Here is a 16165-nt window from a genome sequence, read left to right as displayed (position 1 = left end):
CCTCAATTGCATGTACCTGAATGCATTCCCTTGGGGCAACCCATATTTCTCGGTCAGCGCTCCCAGACTCGCAAACTTCCCATCCACAAACAGATCTTTCAATTGCGTTATACCTGCTCTTTGCCACATTCCATATCCCCCATCCATTCCCCCCGGGGCAAACCTATGGTTGTTTCTTATCGGGGACCCCCCCAGTGCTCTGGTCTTTCCCCTATGTCGTCTCCACTGTCCCCAAATCTTCAGTGTAGCTACCACCACCGGACTCGTGGTATAGTTCCTTGGTGAGAACGGCAATGGGGCTGTCACCATAGCCTGCAGGCTGGTCCCCCTACAGGACGCCCTCTCTAATCTCTTCCATGCCGCTCCTTCCTCCTCTCCCATCCACTTACTCACCATTGAAATATTAGCGGCCCAATAATACTCACTTAGGCTCGGTAGTGCCAGCCCCCCCCTATCCCTACTACGCTGTAAGAATCCCTTCCTCACTCTCGGAGTCTTCCCGGCCCAAACAAAACCCATGATACTCTTTTCTATCCTTTTGAAAAAAGCCTTCGTGATCACCACCGGGAGACACTGAAACACAAAAAGGAATCTCGGGAGGACCACCATCTTAACTGCCTGCACCCTCCCTGCCATTGACAATGCTACCATATCCCATCTCTTGAAATCTTCCTCCATCTGTTCCACCAACCGCGTCAAATTTAGCCTGTGCAATGTGCCCCAATTCTTAGCTATCTGGATCCCCAGATAACGAAAGTCTCTTGTTACCTTCCTCAACGGTAGGTCTTCTATTTCTCTACTCTGCTCCCCTGGATGCACCACAGACAGCTCACTCTTTCCCATGTTCAATTTATACCCTGAAAAATCCCCAAACTCCCCAAGTATCCGCATTATTTCTGGCATCCCCTCCGCTGGATCCGCCACATATAGTAGCAGATCATCCGCATATAAAGATACCCGGTGTTCTTCTCCTCCCCTAAGTATTCCCCTCCATCCCTTGGAACCTCTCAGCGCTATCGCCAGGGGCTCAATCGCCAGTGCAAACAGTAACGGGGACAGAGGACATCCCTGCCTTGTCCCTCTATGGAGCCGAAAATATGCCGATCCCCGTCCATTCGTGACCACACTCGCCACTGGGGCCCTATACAACAGCTGCACCCATCTAACATACCCCTCTCCGAACCCAAATCTCCTCAACACCTCCCACAGATAATCCCACTCCACTCTATCAAATGCTTTCTCGGCATCCATCGCCACTACTATCTCCGTTTCACCCTCTGGTGGGGCCATCATCATTACCCCTAACAACCTCCGTATGTTCGTGTTCAGCTGTCTCCCCTTCACAAACCCAGTTTGGTCCTCATGAACCACCCCCGGGACACATTCCTCTATTCTCATTGCCATTACCTTGGCCAAGACCTTGGCATCTACATTGAGGAGGGAGATTGGTCTGTAGGACCCGCATTGTAGCGGATCCTTTTCCTTCTTTAAAAGAAGCGATATCGTTGCTTCTGACATAGTCGGGGACAGTTGTCCCCTTTCCTTTGCCTCGTTGAAGGTCCTCGTCAGTAGCGGGGCGAGCAAGTCCAAATATTTTCTGTAAAATTCAACTGGGAATCCGTCCGGTCCCGGGGCCTTTCCCGTCTGCATGTTCCTAATTCCTTTCATCACTTCTTCTACCGTGATCTGTGCTCCCAATCCCATCCTTTCCTGCTCTTCCACCTTGGGAATTTCCAGCCGATCCAAAAACTCCATCATTCTCTCCCTCCCATCCGGGGGTTGAGCTTCATACAATTTTTTATAAAATGTCTTAAACACTTCATTCACTCTCTCCGCTCCCCGCTCCGTCTCTCCATCTTCGTCTCTCACCCCCCCTATTTCCCTCGCTGCTCCCCTTTTCCTCAATTGGTGTGCCAGCAATCTGCTCGCCTTCTCTCCATATTCATACTGTACACCCTGCGCCTTCCTCCATTGTGCCTCTGCAGTGCCTGTGGTCAGCAAGTCAAATTCCACATGCAGCCTTTGCCTTTCCCTATACAGTCCCTCCTCCGGTGCTTCCGCATACTGTCTGTCCACCCTCAAAAGTTCTTGCAACAACCGCTCCCGTTCCTTACTCTCCTGCTTCCCTTTATGTGTCCTTATTGATATCAGCTCCCCCCTAACCACCGCCTTCAACGCCTCCCAGACCACTCCCACCTGAACCTCCCCATTGTCATTGAGTTCCAAGTACTTTTCAATGCATCCCCTCACCCTTAAGCACACCCCCTCATCCGCCATTAGTCCCATATCCATTCTCCAGGGTGGACGCCCTCTTGTTTCCTCCCCTATCTCCAAGTCTACCCAGTGTGGGGCATGATCCGAAATGGCTATAGCCGTATATTCCGTTCCCCTCACCCTCGGGATCAATGCCCTACCCAACACAAAAAAGTCTATGCGTGAATAGACTTTATGGACATAGGAGAAAAACGAGAACTCCTTACTCCTAGGTCTACTGAATCTCCACTGGTCCACCCCTCCCATCTGCTCCATAAAATCCTTAAGCACCTTGGCTGCTGCCGGCCTCCTACCAGTCCTGGACTTCGACCTATCCAGCCTTGGTTCCAACACCGTGTTAAAGTCTCCCCCCATTATCAGCTTTCCGGTCTCTAGGTCTGGGATGCATTTCGGGGCATACACGTTTACCAACACCACCATCTCTCCCTGTAATTTGCCACTCACTATCACGTATCTGCCCCCGTTATCCGCCACTATAGTCTTTGCCTCGAACATTACCCGCTTCCCCACTAATATAGCCACCCCCCTGTTTTTCGCATCCAGCCCCGAATGGAACACCTGCCCTACCCATCCTTTGCGCAACCTAACCTGATCTATCAGTTTCAGGTGCGTTTCCTGTAACATGACCACATCTGCTTTAAGTTTCTTAAGGTGTGCGAGTACTCATGCCCTCTTTATCGGCCCGTTAAGCCCCCTCACGTTCCACGTGATCAGCCGAGTTGGGGGGCTTCCCACCCCCCCCCCCCCCCCCCCCCCTTGCCGGTTAGCCATCATCTTTTTCCAGCTTCTCGCCCAGTTCCCACGCGGCTGTATTTCTCCCAGACGGTGCCCCCCCCGCCCATCCTTTCCCGCACCCACTCCCCCCTTTCCCCAGCAGCAGCAACCCAGTAATTCTTCCCCCCCCCCCCCCCCCCCGCTAGTGTAATTACTCCCCCCATGTTGCTCCCAGAAGTCAGCAAACTCTGGCTGACCTCGGCTTCCCCCCGTGATCACGGCTCGCCCCGTGCGGCGCCCCCTCCTTCCTGCTTCTCTATTCCCGCCATAATTATCATAGCGCGGGAACCAAGCCCGCGCCTCTCCCTCGGCCCCGCCTCCCATGGCTAACGCCCCATCTCCTCTCCCTCCCCACCTCCCCCCATCACCACCTGTGGGAGAAAGAAAAGTTACCATACCGCAGGATTAATCATACAATCCCTCTTCGCCCCCCCCCACTCGTCCCACCACTTTGTCCAAACGTTCATTTTCGTAGTCCAATCATTCCAATTTTTCTTCTACAATAAAAGTCCACGCTTCATCCGCCGTCTCAAAGTAGTGGTGCCTCCCTTGATATGTGACCCACAGTCTTGCCGGTTGCAGCATTCCAAACTTTATCTTTTTTTTGTGAAGTACCGCTTTGGCCCGATTAAAGCTCGCCCTCCTTCTCGCCACCTCCGCACTCCAATCTTGATAGACGCGGATCACCGCGTTCTCCCATTTACTACACTGCGTTTTCTTCGCCCATCTAAGGACCATTTCTCTATCCTTAAAACGGATAAATCTCACCACTATGGCTCTGGGAGCTTCTCCTGCTCTCGGTCCTCGCACCATAACTCTGTATGCTCCCTCCACCTCCAACGGACCCGTCAGGGCCTCCACTCCCATTAACGAGTGCAGCATCATGTTCACATATGCCCCGACGTCCGCCCCCTCCACACCTTCAGGAAGGCCAAGAATCCTCAAGTTGTTCCTCCTTGCGTTATTTTCCAGTGCCTCCAACCTCTCCACAGATCGTTTCTGGTGTGCCTCCTGTATCTCCGACTTCACCACCAGGCCCTGTATGTCGTTTTCATTCTCTGCTGCTTTCGCCTTCACGACCCGAAGCTCCTGCTCCTGGGTCTTTTGTTCCTCTTTCAGCCCTTCAATCGCCTGTAATATCGGGGCCAACAACTCTTTCTTCATTTCCTTTTTTATCTCCTCCACGCAGCGTTTCAAAAACTCTTGTTGTTCAGGGCCCCATATGAAACTGCCACCTTCCGACGGCATCTTGGTTTCTGCTTGCCTTCCTTGCCGTTGTTCCAAAGGATCTGCTACAATCCGGCCACTTTCCTCTCCTTTTTCCATCCGTGTCCAGGGGCAACACCCTTCTGGTTTACCGCACGGTGTTTTCAGCCGTTAAAATTGCCGTTGGGGCTCCTATCAAGAGCCCAAAAGTCCGTTTCACAGGGAGCTGCCGAAACGTGCGACTCAGCTGGTCATCGCCGCACCCGGAAGCCAGGTCGGGTGTTTTGATCGGAAGCATGGAGGGCACTTGTTGCTTGGATGGTGCAAGTCTAGATTGGGTAGAGGAACAAAGAAATCTCAAAATACTATATACTAACTACTAAATGATGCACCATCAGTTAGCAAGGACGTTTTTGGGGTGGGCCGGTGAGAAGCGACTTAAACGCTAGGCTTCATTTCTAGAGGAATAGAATTGAACCATGGTTAGACGACACTTGGGTGTATCATGTTGTTATCCCACTTCTGTTCCATTATAGCCTTTGCAGCGAAAGGGATCAAGGGGTATGGAGAGAAAGCGGGAGTGGAATACTGAATTTCCTTGATCAGCCACCATATTGAATAGTGGTGCAGGCTTGAAAGGCCGATGGCCTACTTCACCTATTTTCTATGTTTTTATGCGTAATTCCAATTGGGCTAAGTGGCCTAAAGTTTACTGAGCCATTTTGAGCATTCCGTTTGTTTCGGGGCATCCATTTGGTGAAAAAGGTGGGCAGATATCACCTTGCTTGTATCCTGTACTGAATATTCATTAGCTTTTCATTCGGGACTGTGTGTGCATGTGTCTTTTTTTCTTAAGCCCCATAATTCACAGGTTGGTTTGTTGCTTCAAGGCTGATTTGTGCAGAAGTTTATTTTTACTGCAAAATCTGTAGCACTGACTCTGCTCGGGGGTGGGAAGTACTGGCACGAGCAAACGTGGATGTAAAACTGCAGCTGTGCATGCAATAGTTTAATTTTCCCAGCTACTGCAGTGGCTGAGGTTTTCTGGGTTCTGCTCCATACATTACCATCAAGATTTTCCAGTGTGATGCATGACTGAATTAGTCATTTAACTGGGATTGATTGAATCAGAAGATGGTTTTACATGTAAAATATTTTCTCACCCCCCCCCCCCCCCCTTGGTTTTAACCGTAAAATGGAGGTCACTGGTTTTATTCACTCTTACTCCTCCCTCCTTTTAAAATGAAGTCTCTTCAAACTAAATTATTTTTTTTCAAGGCCTCCCAACCTCCCCAGAGTCATCCTTGCCTGAAGCAAGACTCTTGAGCCCCAACCTTGGGCATTGCCTTGTTCCGAATGGACCAGCTGCATAATAAAATAATGATCTAGAAGGTGTCCAGCTCATTGAGTCTATGACTGATCCCAAGTGAACAATCCAATCCGTCCCATTTCCCTTACTTTATCCTGTAACCCTGCAAGTTTATTTCCCTCCAGTGCCTGTCCAATATCACTAATTTCTCTGCTTTCAGGACCTTGGCACTTGCTGTATTTGTTTAAAAAATAAAAAGGTTTCTAGTACTCAAACTAAAATCTGTTTCCCCTAGCCGGAGTAGCATTAGCTCCAATGCCTTCCATGTGGTGACCCTTGCATCAGGCATCGTATGGACTGGAAACTTTTAAACACGAGATGACTTGAAGAACAGGAATTCTCAAGAACATCCTTCACAGTTTCATGTTTGCTGATGACTGTGTCCCAGCTGCTGATTCAGAGCTGGACATTCAATGTAGCCTGCATTTGTTCTCCAATGTGTGCTACGACTTTTTAATCTTATGATCAACACAAAGAAAACTGAAGTAATGTACAGTCTTGCTCCAGAAAAGTATCATCTCAACACTAAGGTTTCAGTCCTTAACCAGAATCTGCTGGCACTGTTATGTTAATTTTATCTCCACATCATACTTTCCATATATATATATATATATATATATATTGACATACGGGAATTTCCAAAGCATGTGCAGCCTTCGACAGACTTCAAATGTCAGTCTGGAAACAGAGGAATAAACCTGCAGAGCAATAGTCCTGTCTACTCTGTTCTACACATGAGACTTGTTAGATACTGGTAATCAGACCAAATAAGCTCAACCACTTTCAGTCGGGCTGCCTTTGGAAGCTTCTGAAGATTGGGTGGCAGGACAAAATGCCAGGTGTTCATCTGAGCTGGCATTCCAAGCATCCACACCCAGTTGAGACAGTCACTGCTGGGTTGGTCAAAAATGCCTGACACACACTCAACAAAGTGAATCTTCTATGGAGAGTTTAACTCTGGAATGTATTGTCATGATAGTCAAATGAAAAACGACCAGGATAGTCTAAAGGCTTCACCAGAGAAGCTTTGATATTGACTTTGAGCCTTGGGAGAAAGTTGCTTGGGATCACCAAACCTGATGCAACCAAATAAAAAATTGTGCAGTCTCAAATCTAGCCCATATCTCTGAGCAAACACAACAGATGAAAGCCCAAGCCAGCAACTCATCCAGATCATATCATCTACAGTATACTGTCCTCTTTGCAGTTGAACCTTCTGGGTGCAGAATGGCCTCAGCAGTTGACTACAAACCCACTGAAACCCTACCAAACATTGAACAGATTTGACTTTTGAGGTGAAGATTACCCAAGTGAGACAGAGCTGCATTTACAGCCAATATTCTCTCCCTGCCTGTTTTATTTTCCCCTTCACTTCCTCACATTATTGAATTTGGCATGGTTCCTGCTTGAAGAGTTTGTCTTGCATCACAATATTCTCTATCTCCTTTGTCATCGAAGGAACCCTAGATTGGTTCCCCTACCTTTTTGGCCTCCTTGGTATGTACGCTGCCTCGAGCTGAAAAAATGATCTTTTGAAGTCTGTCACTGTTTTTTCTTGTCAGTCTTTTTGGGTCCATTTCACCCTGCTTCGATCCATTTTCATTGAATTGAAGTTATCCCTCTTCCATTTTAGGTGTTCTACTTTGCTAATCCAATCTAAAACTTATGATACATTGATCACTCATTGCCAAGCGTCTCCTCTCAATTACCCCTCAAGCCGCACTCTTTCCAAGTGTCATCTTTAATCCCCACCACCTAATTCTTGGCTTTTTTGAACCACGTTTTTGTTCCTGCTACTGCATCGTATTCTCACATGATTGAATGTGCTTGGAGCTCACAAAGTCCCAGGTTCAATTCCCAGCTTGGGTCACTGTGGAATCTGCATGTTCTCCCTGTGTCTGTGGGTTTCCTCCGGGTGCTCCGGTCTCTCTCTCTCTTCTCCCCCCCCCCCCCCCCCCCTTTCCCAAGTCCCGAAAGACGTGCTGTTAGGTAATTTGGACATTCTGAATTCTCCCTCTGTGTACCCGAACTAGGGGCTTTTCATGGTAACTTCATTGCCTACTTGCGACAATAAAGATTATTATTATTTGTGCTGGGGCTCACCAAATTAATTCGACCACACTCTTTGTATTCTTAGTTCTTCTTAGTCTGGTCCTATCAATTTTACGATGCTGCAACTTTCATTAACATTATCCAAATCTCAACACTTATGCCCCCCTTCGACTTCTGTATGCTGGTACCCACCACCTCACTAATTTAGGTTATGCCCTCCCAGCCACACTAGTGAACTACCCTGAAAGAACATTGGCCCCAGTCCTGCTGAGGTGCCGCCCATCTCTTTGAGTGTTTGAATGCCCCAGAACTGATCCCAATGTCTTGAGAATCTGAAACTCTCCCTCTTGCTTGATGCTTCGCATTGATACTACTCTTTCTTGGTTCGCCAGTCTAGTCGGGCCCCGCTCTGATCTGGGGATTGCTACCGTCGCTATCTTTTTTCATTCATTTACAGGATGTGGATGTCGCTGGTCAGGTCAGCATTCATTGCCTTTCAGAAGGTGGTGGTGAGTTGCCTCCTTGAACAGCTGAAGTGTAGGTACACCCACTGTGCTGTTAGGGTGGGAGTTCCAGGCAGCAACCTCCACGCCAGTGAAGGAACGGCGATATATTTCAAGTTTGTCCTTCTGTTGTTTTCAGTACCGATGCATCAACAGCTCAGCAGCCGGAATCGCAGCTGCCGCCGGCTTCACAGACGTCTGGCTCCAGTCAGCCGAAACGTCCAGCAGCAGCAACAGCAGTGGTAGCAGCTCCACAGGAGGTAGGCAAAGCTTGTGCTTCAAGTTTGCTTGTGTGGGCATCCAGCATTGGTTAATGGCTGTGTTGAGATGTACCAACAGCATATTTTGTTTGCTGTTTCTGTTTATTAAAATATACCTCCCACCCAAACCCAAAAGTCAAGGTTAGCTCGGATCCTGGATCAGGGATTGTGCGTTCAAACCCTCTTACCTGGATTTAATCCCAACATAGGCTGACAAACCAGTGTGTGATTTGGGTCATGGAGGAGGGGCGTGGCTTCCTCCTGGATGAGCTGTTCAATTGAGGGTTTTTTTTCTGCCTCTTCAAGTTGATCAACAGAGGGACGTAAAGATAGACCCAGCAGCTACAGGCCAGTCAGTTTTGCATCCTGCGGTGGGGAAACATTTAGGGCTGGGCAAATGTGGGTTAAATTAAGGCAGCACGGATTTTGTTGAGGGCAACTTGCGTTTGGCTAACTTGATGTTGTTTTTTGAAGTCACAGAGAGGGTTAATAGAGTAAAGCTGTTGATGTTGTCCTCATTAACTTCCAAAAGACATTCGATACAGTGCTGCACAACACACTCAGCAAAGTTGAGGCTTAGAATAAAATGATCAGTACCAACATGAATAAAAAAATCGACTCTGATGGGAAACAGTAGTGTTAAAATGGTGGTTTTTCGAAATGGAGGAAGGTCTATAGTGGAGTTCTACAGGGATCGGTGTTGGGACTCCTGGTCTTCCTGATTTATTTAAATGACCTAGACTTTGGTGGGCGGGGCACAATTTCAAAATTTGTGGATGATCCAAAATTTGGAATTGTGAACTGTAAGGAGACTAGAGTAGAACTTCAAAAGGACAGAAAGAAAGAAAGCCTGGTGGAATGGACGGATAAATGGCAGGTGAAATTTGATGCAGAGAGGTGTGAAGTGGCTGAGAGAGGCTATAAAATGAGGACGGATGCCATTCTGAAGTGTGTGCAGGAGCCATTAGCAGCAGGACTAGTTAGGAGAGGATAATGAAGCTTATGGGATCCTGCGCTTTGTAAAAGGGAGCATAGGTGTACAAAAGCAAGGAAGTTATGTTAAACCCATAAATATACTGGTTTGACCTCAACTGGAGTACTGCATCCAGTTCTGCGCATCAGACTTTTGGGGGGGATTTGTATCCAGAAAAAGTTCACAAGCATTAAGTTCCCATGTACCAAACCCCTGGAACCAGTTACATAGAAATGTTGGGGAAGCTGGGGCTGTTCTCCTTGGGGGTTGAGGAGAGATTTGATTGAGGCACTCTGGTTTGGGAAGAGTAAATGGAGAGAACCGGTTCCAATTGCTGGAAGAATCGAGAACCAGAAGTCATAGAATTAAAGTGATTGACAAAGAAAGCAATGGCAGCATGAGGAAAATCTTATTCACGCTGCGAGTGGTTGAAATCTAGAATGCTTGAGTGGTGGAGGTGGTGTCAACTGAGGTTTTCAAAGGGGAATTCGACTATTGTTTGAAAAGCAGTCATGAAGGGTGGATGTAGGGAAGTTGTTTCCATTAGCAGGGGAGACTAGGACCCGGGGGCACAGCCTTAGAATAAAAGGGAGTCACTTTAGAACAGAGATGAGGAGAAATTTCTTCAGCCAGAGAGTGGTGGGTCTATGGAATTCATTGCCACAGAGGGCGGTGGAGGTGGGGACGTTGAGTGTCTTTAAGACAGAAGTTGATAAATTCTTGATTTCTCGAGGAATTAAGGGCTATGGAGAGAGAGCGGGTAAATGGAGTTGAAATCAGCCATGATTGAATGGTGGAGTGGACTCGATGGGCCGAATGGCCTTCCGCTCCTATGTCTTATGGTCTTATTTGCAGGGCAATTGGGGGGGGGGGGGGGGGAGAGGGCAGGGTGAATTGCTCTGATAGAGAACCAAACCCAAAAGGCCATGTTCTGCATTTAATTTTTCTGTGATTCTGACATTTCAATCTCATTAAAGTAAACTGATTCGTGAGTCCTTTAACTCCCATGTGTCCTTTTATGTAGCTGCTTATAAAATTACTTGCATTTTGGCGAGATAACGATCACATGTCTCTCATTTCCTCCATTTTTAAAAAATTATACGCTCTTTGGTGACAATCCAGGGATGAGAGACTTTGAAGAAGCTGGGATTCTTTGGAGCAGAGGGGAGATACACTAAGTGATGACCTGGAATTCACTGGACGTACATTCAGTGGTATCTTTCAAAACTGAGTTGGAGGACTTCTATTGTCGGCGAAGTGCTGAGCGGAGTTGGAGGATTTCCATTGTCGGCGATGTGCTGAGCGGATGCACATCAGGTGCCTCTCCTCCCAACCAGAACCAAAAAATACATTTGTAGACAAATTTGGCCCCAAAAAACAACCCCAACGGAGGGAATATGCCAGCGAATGAAAGGGCAATGGGCAGACAAAACCGGTGGACACACGAGGTGAGGAGGCCCCGGCCATCCAAGAGGAGAGGGAGACCGTCGACCCGAGCACCAGCCTCTCTTCTCCATACCAGGAGATGGATGGAGGACCTTCGTAAAGAAGGAGCTCACCGCCGTGAAGGAGGCGATTAGAATCGAGATCCAGGTGGTGGTGACTGAGGCGATGGTCTCCCGATAACGAATGATCTGACGGACTGGGAAAGAAAGTGGAGGCGCAGGAGAGGACAATCCGAGAGAGCCTGATCAGAGTGACAGGATCGTTGCTCTGGAAGCAGAGGTGGCAGCCCAGGGGAGCTTGAGGGGGAAGGTCAAGGACCAGGAAAACGGGTCCTGATGGCAGAACGCACGGATCGTGAGCCTGCCTGAAGGCATCGAGGGCAGAGACCTGACTGACTATAATCACCCAAATGCTGGACAACCTTCGGGAGGGGCAGCTTCCCCAACCCTCCGGAGCTCGATGGGGCACGCGGGTCGCTCCGACCGAAGCCCAAGTGGAGGAGCAGCTGAGATCAATCATTGCGGAGCTGCAGCGATACCAGGACCGTGAAGGATCCTGCGGTGGGCTAGACAAACAAAGGCGAGCACATGGGAAGGACGTAGATCCGGATCTATCAGGACATTGGGGCAGACCTGGCAAACAAAAAGGCTGAATTCAATCGGGCGAAATCAGTGCTTTACAGAGTGGGGTGCAATTCAGCATTTTATTCCTGGCCAGATTCTGGGATATACACCAGATTAAAGAGTACTATTCAACATCCCGACAGAAGCAAACAACTTTTTAACGGGACAATAGCCTGGACAAAGAATAAGCAAGGCAGCGACGAAGGCATGTCTGAGGACGATAGCAGAATAGGAGACACATAGATATTGTTGTATATTTACGTGGGACTGTACTGTATCGTTCTGATCAGAAAGACCGGTCACGAGAGAGCAAAGACAGGGGAAAAGCAGGTGAGGAAAAGACAGCGAAAATAGGCAGTAGGCAGGCATAGGCATAGGACTAGACCAGTGCTGGATGGGGAGCCACCGTACTGGCAGGGAGGCTTGCACAGGAAGACTGGCAGTAAGGGGTGCCGGGGGGGGGGGGGGTACACAGGAAGAGGGGGACATAGTTGCCAGGGTCTTCGTCCACTTAAGCCTGACAGCCAACACAATCTACCTGCAGGAGACACACCTGAGGGAGAAGGACCGAGACACACCTGAGGGAGAAGGACCGACTACTGGTAAGGAAGGGCTGGTGAGACAGACTAACCATTCATGCTAGAGACGAGGGCGAGGGGAGTAGCCATCAAGAGGACAAAGTTCACCGAGACGAGGGTGATTACGGAGCAAGGGAGACAGTACGTCATAGTCATCGGTGTCCCAGACGGGGCATCGGTAGTACTGGTGAATGTGTACGCATCCAACTGGGATGACACAGACTTTATAAAGTAGAGTATGGTGGAAATCCCTGACATTGACACACACCGACTGATTGGGGGTGACTTTAACTGTGTACACAACCCGCTGACTGACCGACCAAACCCCAAAATGAGGAAAAAGACAGGCATAGCTAGAGAGCTGGGCACATTCATCGAACAGATGGGGGCCGTGGACCCATGGTTCCTGCACCCCGGTGAGCAGGAATTCTCGTTCTCATCGGTCCACAAAGTATACACCCAGATCGACGACATTTGCACTGGGGAAATCGGTGCTTCCAGGAATAGTAAGAGCGGAATACTCCGCGATAGTCATCTCCTATCATGCTCCACAATAAGTGGATGTGAGGTTGGAGATGGGCCGTGCCCAGCGCCCCAAATGGAGGCAGACCTCTTGGCCAACAAGGCCTTTTTTGCCAGGAAACATCACAGGCCATAGGCGAGTACGTTACTAATAACCAGAATGGGGAGGTCTCGCCTTCCACGTTCTGGGAGGCACTGAAGGCTGTGACCAGGGGAGAAATTATACCTTACAAGGCTCTCGGATATGGGGAAAAGCGGGTGGGCAGGCAATAATTAATCGACTCCACCCTGGAGGTCGGCAGGAAGTACTCCGAGGCCCCGACCGTAGAGCTGCTGGCAGAGAGGAAAAATCTACAAATGGACTTTAACCTGCTATCCACTACAAAAGCATAACACTAACTCCGCCAGACATGGGGGACCTTCAAGAACACGGAGAAAAGGTTGGCCGCCTACTAGCTCACCAGCTGAGAAAGCAGACAGCCACGTGGGAAATAGCCCAGATAAAAATTCTGGGGCAGGACAGGCGGGGGGAACTGGAAGCACCAATAGATCTGGGCAAAATCATGGTGAGCATCAGCTCCATGCGGGCAGGGAAGGTACCAGGATTGAACGGGTTCCCGGTGGGCATCTATATAAAAAATTTAAAAAAAATTCACCCTGGCCCCACACCTAAGGAACGTGTTCGCAAACTCGCTAGCGAGGGGCACCCTGCCTCCTATAATCGCTAATATCCAAAAAAGACAAAGACCCGACGGAATGCAGATCGTACAGACCCAGTTTGCTGCTTAACGTAGATGCGAAGATGCTCGCGAAAGTCCTGGACAAGAGATTGGAGAACTACGTGCCAGAGGTGGTCACAGAGGACCAGAAGGCCTTTGTCAAGGTTAGGCATCTAACTGCGAACGTCAGGCGGCTGATAAATGTAATAATGTTTTTCATCTCCCTGAACGTAGAAAAGGTCTTCGACAGTCGAGTGGAAGAACCTCTTTGAAGTACTGGAGCAGTTTGGGCTAGGAGCAGGGTTCACCTCCTGGGTGAAAATCCTGTACAACGCCCCTAAGGCAAGTGTTCGAACCAACACCATCACTCTGGATACTTCCAGAGGCACAAGGTAGGGATGCCCACTGTCCCCGCTCCTGTTTACCCGAATGATTGAACCCAAATAGTTTGGAACCTTCTTGAGTTACAAAGTTAACATGGACATTCCCAGTGAACCCATAAGGGGGAGGAGCAAAGCTGGAGGGACTCCCATTCAAACTAGCCCAAAACACATTCAGCTACCTGGGTTCCAGATAGCCCGGCACTGGAAACGGATCCACAAGTGGAGTCTGACCAGTCTGGCGGAGGAGATTAAAAAGGACCTACAGAGATGGGACACATAGAACATAGAAAATACAGCACAGAACAGGCCCTTCGGCACACGACGTTGTGCCGAACCTTTGTCCTAGATTAATCATAGATTATCATTGAATTTACAGTGCAGAAGGAGGCCATTCGGCCCACTGAATCTGCACCGGCTCTTGGAAAGAGCACCATACCCAAACTCAACACCTCCACCCAACACCAAGGGCAATTTGGACATTAAGGGCAATTTATCATTGGCCAATTCACCTAACCCGCACATCTTTGGACTGTGGGAGGAAACCGGAGCACCCGGAGGAAACCCACGCAGACACGGGGAGGACGTGCAGACTCCGCACAGACAGTGACCCAAGCCGGAATTGAACCTGGGACCCTGGAGCTGTGAAGCAATTGTGCTATCCACAATGCTACCGTGCTGCCCTTAAGAACAAATAAATCTACACTATATCATTTTACCGTCATCCATGTACCTATCCAATAGCTGCTTGAAGGTCCCTAATGTTTCCGACTCAACTACTTCCACAGGCAGTGCATTCCATGCCCCCACTATTCTCTGGGTAAAGAACCTACCTCTGATATCCCTCCTATATCTTCCACCTTTCACCTTAAATTTATGTCCCCTTGTAATGGTGTGTTCCACCCGGGGAAAAAGTCTCTGACTGTCTACTCTATCTATTCCCCTGATCATCTTATAAACCTCTATCAAGTCGCCCCTCATCCTTCTCCGCTCTAATGAGAAAAGGCCTAGCACCCTCAACCTTTCCTCGTAAGACCTACTCTCCATTCCAGGCAACATCCTGGTAAATCTTCTTTGCACCTTTTCCAGAGCTTCCACATCCTTCCTAAAATGAGGCGACCAGAACTGTACACAGTACTCCAAATGTGGCCTTACCAAAGTTTTGTACAGCTGCATCATCACCTCACGGCTCTTAAATTCAATCCCTCTGTTAATGAACGCGAGCACACCATAGGCCTTCTTCACAGCTCTATCCACTTGAGTGGCAACTTTCAAAGATGTATGAACATAGACCCCAAGATCTCTCTGCTCCTCCACATTGCCAAGAACTCTACCGTTAACCCTGTATTCTGCATTCATATTTGTCCTTCCAAAATGGACAACCTCACACTTTTCAGGGTTAAACTCCATCTGCCACTTCTCTGCCCAGCTCTGCATCCTATCTATGTCTCTTTGCAGCCGACAACAGCCCTCCTTACTATCCACAACTCCACCAATCTTCGTATCGTCTGCAAATTTACTGACCCACCCTTCAACTCCCTCATCCAAGTCATTAATGAAAATCACAAACAGCAGAGGACCCAGAACTGATCCCTGCGGTACGCCACTGGTAACTGGGATCCAGGCTGAATATTTGCCATCCACCACCACTCTCTGACTTCTATTGGTTAGCCAGTTCGTTATCCAACTGGCCAAATTTCCCACTATCCCATGCCTCCTTACTTTCTGCATAAGCCTACCATGGGGAACTTTATCAAATGCCTTACTAAAATCCATGTACACTACATCCACTGCTTTACCTTCATCCACATGCTTGGTCACCTCCTCAAAGAATTCAATAAGATTTGTAAGGCAAGACCTACCCCTCACAAATCCGTGCTGACTATCCCTAATCAAGCAGTGTCTTTCCAGATGCTCAGAAATCCTAACCTTCAGTACCCTTTCCATTACTTTGCCTACCACCGAAGTAAGACTAACTGGCCTGTAATTCCCAGGGTTATCCCTAGTTCTTTTTTGAACAGGGGCACGGCATTCGCCACTCTCCAATCCCCTGGTACCACCCCTGTTGACAGTGAGGATGAAAAGATCATTGCCAACGGCTCTGCAATTTCATCTCTTGCTTCCCATAGAATCCTTGGATATATCCCGTCAGGCCTGGGGGACTTGTCTATCCTCAAGTTTTTCAAAATGCCCAACACATCTTCCTTCCTGACAAGTATTTCCTCGAGCTTACCAATCTGTTTCACACTGTCCTCTCCAACAATATCGCCCCTCTCATTTGTAAATACAGAAGAAAAATACTCATTCAAGACCTCTCCTATCTCTTCAGACTCAATACACAATCTCCCGCTACTGTCCTTGATCGGACCTACCCTCGCTCTAGTCATTCTCATATTTCTCACATATGTGTAAAAGGCCTTGGGGTTTTCCTTGATCCTACCCGCCAAAGATTGTTCATGCCCTCTCTTAGCTCTCCTAATCCCTTT

At 48.5% G+C, this 16165-nt stretch overlaps 1 protein-coding gene across 8 annotated transcripts in view; it reads left to right on the top strand.

The window, feature by feature from the left end:
* Positions 1–16165, top strand: part of prrc2a (proline-rich coiled-coil 2A) — a 221764-nt gene that overhangs the window by 55623 nt on the left and 149976 nt on the right. For all 8 annotated transcript variants that reach the window (XM_072475501.1, XM_072475498.1, XM_072475504.1 and 5 more), the window contains one exon: positions 8318–8438. In XM_072475501.1, coding sequence (XP_072331602.1) covers positions 8318–8438 — 121 coding nt within the window. The remainder of the gene's footprint in view (positions 1–8317; positions 8439–16165) is intronic.

This window comes from Scyliorhinus torazame, chromosome 14 (genome assembly GCF_047496885.1).
Source record: "Scyliorhinus torazame isolate Kashiwa2021f chromosome 14, sScyTor2.1, whole genome shotgun sequence".
NCBI lineage: Eukaryota > Metazoa > Chordata > Chondrichthyes > Carcharhiniformes > Scyliorhinidae > Scyliorhinus > Scyliorhinus torazame.
The sequence above is the reverse complement of the archived record's forward strand: the minus strand, read 5'-3'. Positions and strand labels throughout refer to the sequence as shown.